The sequence below is a fragment of the Sturnira hondurensis genome, unplaced genomic scaffold (genome assembly GCF_014824575.4).
Source record: "Sturnira hondurensis isolate 20B ecotype Veracruz unplaced genomic scaffold, ASM1482457v3 Scaffold0021795, whole genome shotgun sequence".
In the NCBI taxonomy this organism is placed as follows: domain Eukaryota; kingdom Metazoa; phylum Chordata; class Mammalia; order Chiroptera; family Phyllostomidae; genus Sturnira; species Sturnira hondurensis.
Window position 1 is genome coordinate 11,973,233 of NW_028094426.1, and position 7,470 is coordinate 11,980,702.

At 45.9% G+C, this 7,470-nt stretch overlaps 1 protein-coding gene across 2 annotated transcripts; it reads right to left on the minus strand.

Moving 5' to 3' along the window:
• Positions 1–2,384: 2,384 nt before the first annotated feature.
• Positions 2,385–6,469, minus strand: APOLD1 (apolipoprotein L domain containing 1). 2 transcript variants are annotated; one of them, XM_037033897.1, is made up of 2 exons: positions 6,411–6,469; positions 2,385–5,095 (listed from the first exon to the last, which is right to left on the minus strand). In XM_037033897.1, the coding sequence occupies exons 1-2, from the start codon at positions 6,411–6,413 to the stop codon at positions 4,352–4,354; spliced, it is 747 nt and encodes a 248-aa protein (XP_036889792.1). In that variant the 5' UTR covers positions 6,414–6,469; the 3' UTR covers positions 2,385–4,351. The 2 variants fall into 2 exon arrangements, with proteins under 2 accessions (XP_036889792.1, XP_036889793.1); XM_037033898.1 differs by having other exon boundaries at positions 2,385–5,279; positions 6,411–6,432.
• Between the last annotated feature and the right edge of the window lie 1,001 nt (positions 6,470–7,470).

A 7,470-nucleotide genomic window follows, 5' to 3' on the forward strand; every position in this document is an offset into this window, starting at 1 on the left:
CCAGGGCAGTGGCTCTTAGCTGAATGTAGCAACCACCACAGGCTCTTTGTTCGGATCCCTGGCCCCCTACCCGGTGTCTCCCTTCCTTTCCTTCCTTACAAACAGAATTCTAGGTATATTGGGATTAGCCAATTCTCAGTTTAAAATGACTGCATTTCCCAGCCTATCTTACACAGTCAAGATCCGTGACTTGCAAGGTGAAGTTTCCTGGATGTTTGTGGGATAATTTTGCCTCCTAATACAGATGCTACCCCTCGCCCTCCCTTTCTGCCTCTCTCCAGGTTTTGTGAAGACAAATTTAGCTAATTCTAAGTTCCCTTTTGATTACTTCCCGGGTGGTAATTACACTCAATGATTTTGAAAGTGCTGGAAGTCTGATTTCTAGATAATAAGAGTATTCCTGCACATGAGGTGGTTACTTTTTAAAAACTGATTTACAGTTTGATACTGAATATTCTAAGTGAATTATTAAATACCTGCTCTTGTCCAACGTTATCAATGCATACACAGGCAAACTTGAGATAAGGTGATTAACTACAGAGATGAAAAAGTTTGCCCTGACCGGTGTGGCTCAGTCACTTGGGTGTTATCCCACAAAGTGAAAAGTCGTCAGGGCACACGCATGGGTTGCGGTTTTGGTCCCTGGTCAGAGTGTGTAAGACAGGCAACCCTTTCTCCCATGGACCCTTCTCTCCTCTTTCTCCCTCGCTTCCCCTCTCTCTAAATATAAATAAATAAATATTTTATATATATATATATATATATATATATATATATATAAAAGATTTTATTTATTTATTTTTTTAGAGGGGAAGGGGAGGAGAGAGGGAGAGAAATATCAATGTATGGTTGCCTCTTGTGTGTCCCCTGCTGGGAACTGGCCTGCAACCCAGGCATGTGCCCTGACTGGGAATTGAACCGCGATTTTCTGGTTCGCAGGGCCGCGCTCAATCCACTGAGCTACACCAGCCAGGGCAATAAATAAAATATTTTTCTAAAATGTCTGAGGCATAGGCAATTCATTTCAATAAAGAGAAAACTAATTTTGCTTCAGTGAAAAATACCATGCAATTCAGAGGTCGCTGCATTTAACTACATCCTTATTTGTTTCTGCATAGTGTCTTCATCTCAATTTCTCGATTCCCTCTTTCTGTTCACACCAAGGTATTGAATGAGAACTATATCATGTTGACTGTTGGACATATCTGGTCAAGAGTGGCTTCTACACCACTGTTCTCTTTTTTCTCCCTGTACACACTTGTGACTTTGACATGTTGGAAATGACAGGTGCCTGACAGTAAAGCATCAAAGCAGTTAGAATCAGAATGTTTGCTAAGGATTTTTTTTTCACTAGAGCAGAATGTATTTTAATTGAGTTTCCTTTATTGTGAAACAAAATTGTAAAACCTAGAAACGACCAGAAGCACTTAAACCTTCAGTATAAACATATTTATTTTTCAAAATTGGGACCATTTTCCGAAGCACACTTGTGACCTAAATACCCCTCCCCCTTCTTCCCTTTACAACATCCCATTTCAATCTGTTTGCTCATGGAACGTAGGCTTAAGGAACAGCCCTATTCACATTTCCACAAAATAAATAAATAAATATTTGTCTCTAAGATTTATTGAACTGAACTTGACTAAATCCTGATAGAAGCTCCAATCTTTATAACAGACGTGTTATAAAGGGGGATGGGTGGTCTTTCATTATCAACAAATTTCTGTTAACACAGCTAAGCAGTTTATTAAATTATTTGAATGCACTTACTGAGCTCCTGTTATGTGCACATTGTTATTCCGAAGTAGACACTCTTCCTTAGATGTAAAGTGGGCAACTGAGAACTTCAGGAGGGCTAGGACTTTGACAGCTTCACAATACCCCAGTGACAGGAGGTGTTCACTGCTGTCGCCGAAAGTGCCCAGTTCATTTTTAGGGAACAGCTCAGGCATTGGGAGACTACAATTCAAACTTAAGCATTAATAGAAGATGGAGTTAGGGAGTGGTTGTACCTTTGAGACAGAACACAAATGACAATGTGAAGTACATTCTGGTGACCTAAAATGCTAGCATCTATGCAAGATAGTCTAGGAAATGACACCAGTTCAAAAAGAAACCAGGACCAAACTGAAAATAAACCTGGATACAGATCGATTGAAATTTATAAGGCAAATTAACATATAGAACCACTAACCAACTCCCCCCAACACTGAAACTATACTTCCTCAGACATTCTGCCATCACTGGGAAGCATGGGAGAAAACTGAATAAATTAAAAGTATATTAAATAATTAAGAAATACAGCCAAGTATTGTGTGTGTGTGGTCCCAAAGACTTTTCAACATTGAAGTTGTAGAAATGGAAATTAAAGAAAGTATATTTTCTCAGAAGGAGCTTACAGATTTCTCACAGCTCCCTACATGAAAATATGACACATCACCACCGTTGCACAAGCTACTCTGTCTATCTCCTGTAAGACATAACTTCACAGGACACCAGGCTCCCAAGGTCTAAGTGTTTCCTTCACATGCCTTTCATTTTTTTTTCCTGAAAAGTAGTTCAGAACCCTGAGCTCAGTAGGTTCTCTGTTCAGATCAAGTGTTATCTGCGGGCAAAGTACCTTCAGGTTAAATATGCCCGCATCACTTGTACATCCTGCAAGTCAAGCCTCCATTCGTAAGCTCAAACTCAGCTCCCGTCTCTCTATTCACAACTTCTCACATTTCCTTCAGGTGGGAAGGAGGGAGACTTATCCATGGAGAGCTTATGGCCAGCCTCAGAAAGTCAAACTCAACCTCTTCTCCTGAAAAGAGCCTCAGTAGTCTCCCATTCAGACACTTGCTATTCCTATGATCTTCTAAATGTGATGATTAAATAAAGTTAGAAGCAAATAATAAACAGTAACTAAATAAAATAATTAAAATAAATTAAAAAAATACACGGTCTGGCAGTTTTCAGAGAAGGCAATAAAGGTCCGTTTCCAATAAATTCACATTCCTTTCTGTACCAGTTTCTACTGTGAGTGGACAACACTGCCCTCTACAGGGCTTGTGTTACATCCCTTAGTTAACATGGTGGGAAGCTGCCCCAGGTGCCTTGGCCGGTGCCCACACATTCTTTTATATCTGAGACCCAGTCCTTCCTTGACCTCCAGTGAATGATTCTGAAGACCATGGAGCCCCTAGAGAGGCCATAAGACTCCGTGAAAGCTCATTGAGAGGATCAGAAATTAGCATCTGTTGCAGTGGTTTTCCTTCAAATCTTAGCAGTCACCAGCATCCCCCTGCGGGCTTGTTTAAATACAGGTTGCTGAGCCCCACATCCCGAGTTTCTGACTCCATAAGTCAGGCGCTAGATTGAAGAATCTGCCTTTCTAACCAGTTCCCCAGTGCTGCTGGTGCTGCCAGACCTTTGTGAGCCAGACATTTTGCTAGGCACTAGGCACTTTATCTCATTTATGACTCAAAACAGAGTAAGGTTTTAGCATCTCTCTTTTACCCACCAGGAAGCCAAGAGTCAGAGAGATTAAGTGGCCAAAATCACACAGTAGTGACAGTCTGTAATAAACCCAGGACTGTCTAACTCAAAGCCATTGCTCTCGTCTCTACACCATGATGTCAGTAAATACAGCTGTAGTCACTTCATCTTCCTTGGCCTCAGCTTCTTCCCGCAAGAAGCAGCACTTAGATGAATAGTTGGTTTCCCCTCTCAGAGCCTGGAAACGAACGAAGCCACCCAGGAAGGTCCACTCCATCCCCAGAATGGATCTGTGAATGGATAAACTGAAGGCGGGGGGCATGTCAGAGGGAGGGGGCTTTCTTGGGCCCTGAACCCTCCTACACTGTTCAGAGAGGGTCACTTTGCTCTGGATTCTGGAGGTCTTTGTACTCAGAAACTCCGGAAGACAGATTTTAAAGCTTATGTCTCCTCCCACAGGCTTTCTGAGGACCTCCAAGCCCAGTAAGGCTTGGAGAGGACCCAGATGGTGACTAAGTCTGCTCCCTCTCCATCCTCAGCTCAAACCTCCAGGGCAGGCGCAGGGTCCACCCAACAATTGAAACAGCAGTGCCCAGTGAAGGGAAGAGTGAACGGTTGTGTAAAGGAGAAACGGCTTTCAGGTCACATATTCTACTAGGATCAGGCAAGTAAACAGTTCCTAGCACTCATCCTCAGCAGGATGTCACGGTGATGGGAAAAGAAGGGCTGTGAGAACCCTCCACTTCAAGAACAGTTTTTCCCATCCTTTGCACTCAGCTCCTAACACAACTTAGTGTTTTCCTGAGGGAGCTACATATCTGGAGCATCCCACAGGAATGGTTTCTGGCCTCGGTCATTAGGAGAAAGGATGTTCTCAGGAAAACAGCGCTGAGAGCTGGTCAGCAGAGATCATGAGGTCGTGGCCACGTCTGGACTTCGTGCAGAGCTGGACTCTGGACTCCAGCTGCTCATCGAGTTCGTCCAGAGCCCGCGAGCAGGACTCCAGGCTCTCCGCCAGTTTCTGAATCTTGGCCTTCAGCACGGCCTGGCTAACTTTGGTGGCCCCCTCGGCCCTCCTGGGGATGAGGAAGCCGCGTGAGCCGAAGAAAACGATGAAGTAGACGGAGTTGTACAGGGCCATGCACGCGTTCCTCCCGCTCTGCAGCAGCTGGCGGTCCCCGCGGCCCTGCCAGCGGCAGAAGAACTCGAGGCAGCTCAGGATCTCGCGCATCTGGTCCTGGCAGGTGGCCGCGATCTCCTGCACCCTCCGCACCTCCCGGGAGTTGCAGACGATCAGGGCGAGGTCAGACGTGATGGTGACGGCCCCGCCGGCGGTGGCCACCCCCAGCCCCACGGCCGACGCCAGGAGCGAGACCCCCAGGGTGACCGGACTGAGCGAGAGCCCCACGATGGCGGCGACGGCGCCCGCCGCGCTCAGCGAGCTGCCCGCCACGCTGGCCGCCAGGGAGCGTCTGCGGAGGCGCTGGAGGCGCCGGGCCACCTCGCGCAGGCGCAGCAGCTGGCCGTGCAGGCGGCCGCGGCGGTCCATCAGCAGCCCCTGGAAACGCCGCAGCGCTTCGGCGGCCTGCGGCTCCCAGCCCGCCGGCCCCTCCATGTCCTGCAGGCACAGAGACACGCAGTTACTCCGGAGTTTGCGAGACTAACAGCCGCTCCCAGTCGCGGTTCCCACAGGCAAGCGGGCAGTCGGCAAAAGTTAAACACAGCAGCTACTGCCACGCGAGGGGAAACGGGTCATTTTCCAATGAGTCATGTATCGAGTTCTCAAAGATCAGTTCTGTAATCTGGGACAGGACACACAAATTCTCAGCACCTTGAATCCGCATATGCTTTCTCTCCCAGGGAGCGCTAAGGATGGACTTTATTAACTATTTGTTATATAAGATGTAAACTCAGTGAGGCCAGAAGGAGGCTTCTAACACCTGCAATACTCGGGTCTCTGCTCCGTTTGGAAGATAATACTTTATAAGCGGGAGGTTGTACCTGTATACAAAGTCCCTTTGTTCTATGACTTGGATCCTAAGAGTTTTGTAATGCAGCCCCCTCCCCCCCCATGAGTGAAAAAGGCAAGTCACCAAAAACTCAAAAATCATATTGTCTATCCAATGTAAGAAACTAATCTTTCTAAGTTAGATGCTTGCTTCCAGCAGGTCTTCTGCTTATTATTCTTCCAGGTTCTTATCTTAGAGTGAAAACCACGTTTGAAAACCAGAATGAAGCCTAAGATAAGGTTTCCACTGTTTATTCCAACTAGAGGTCATCAGGTCTCCCTGTCTTTGATGGGTGCTTAATTAAAATTAAATTAAATTAATATCACTCTATATTTTTATTATTAAAGCTTCCTTTTCAAAATGAAAAACGATTGAATTAAAATAAAGTCACCCCAATTTTTTGTTTAACAACTCACTGAGGGCAACCCTTGTACCAAGTTGAATTAAAGCCAACTAACTGCACATGACCGCAAGGAAACAGAACTGTCCACCCTGGGGTGAAAGCACATCCTTCCTAGTTGCCAGAAATTCCCACCTTCATATCCACTGTGCTCATCACTATCAGGAACTCCTTAAAAGTGGCAAAGAAGCCATAGAAATAGAGCATTTCCATCCTGTGAGATATCAGGGCAGAAATCATCAGTCCCATCAGAACGATGAGGAAATTGACAGCCAAGTTTTAGATGCAGCCAATTCTTCACAGAGCCAAGTCTAGAATCTTGGTCTCCTGACTCCTCCTAAATCTTAATTTTGCTTCCATGCCTCCACAATTCCACCCACCAGTGCTAAGTTTCCAAGTAAGGACATCTCTTAGCAAAATGAGGAAAAGTCACTCAGAATATATAATGGGCCAGGGATATAACCCCAGTGCTACAAGTCCAATGGCAAGTTATCGGACTGCATCCCTCTAGGCTCCCCACTTACCATCCACCTCTGGCTACCTCCAGGAAAGAGAAATCTGAGGCCGTTTCTGGATGAGCATGCTTTATAGTTCCAGAGAACCAATGACTGCCCTGGGAAAGCCTTGTCTCATTGGGAGAATTTGCCCTTTCCTGTCCCAGCCCCTGCTGCCTTCATCCAGAAGGATGTGACATGGTGGAAAATGACCTTCCAGGCACACAGCACATCCCGTATTTAGGAAATGAACATTGTGTGTTCGCTCTCACCCAAACGCAGGAAAAGAACAGCAGGCTGTTCCCCCAACTTGAAACAAGTGTTGTCATCCTCCCAGGAGGGTATACCCTGCCTTTCCTCTCCTGAGAATAGCCAGTGACGTTATCTGGGAAGACATCACACACATCCCAGGCTGACCAATTTTAGTGTTTCTTGTGAGGCAGCAATTATGAAATCATTTTTTAAAAAGAAAAGGGGAGGGGGAACTCATGTTTGATATGGCCACTTATAGCCCACGCTTGTATTTGAAAAAGCATTGTGAATCTGTGAGTGGTTGAAACTCATGATCCAATCAACACGAAGCTTTAAAAAAAGCCGCAAGGCCACACCCACAGGAAGTGCTGCGTGCAGTTTTGGGCATCTCCAGCTGCGGAGAAGATACTGGAGGTCTCAGAAAGGGCACACTGCAGGCCAAGTGCGTCAGAAAAATCTGTGGGGTCAGGCTGCACAAGGAGCTAATTATATACTCTCAACAGCAGCAGGGATTCCACTTCCCGGATTTTCATTTGAAGTAGCAATTGTAGTCCGAGCAAAAGTTAAATGAATGGATTCTATCCCCAGGTTAGTGAAGCACATCTTCAAGGGCAGTTATATGAGTAACTCAGGAGGGGGAAAGCGAGTATAGCATCTGTGGGTGCTTTCAGCCCCGATGGCAGGGCCCCCGAGGCATCATCTTTCTCCTAACCCTCACCTTGGAATAAGAAAGGCCAAATTTGCTTCTCCCTTAAATAATTATCGTCTCGACTCTGGTTCACCTGGAAAGCCTTAACAGCCATCTCTTCCTGGAATAAAATTAGATTTTTCACCTTTA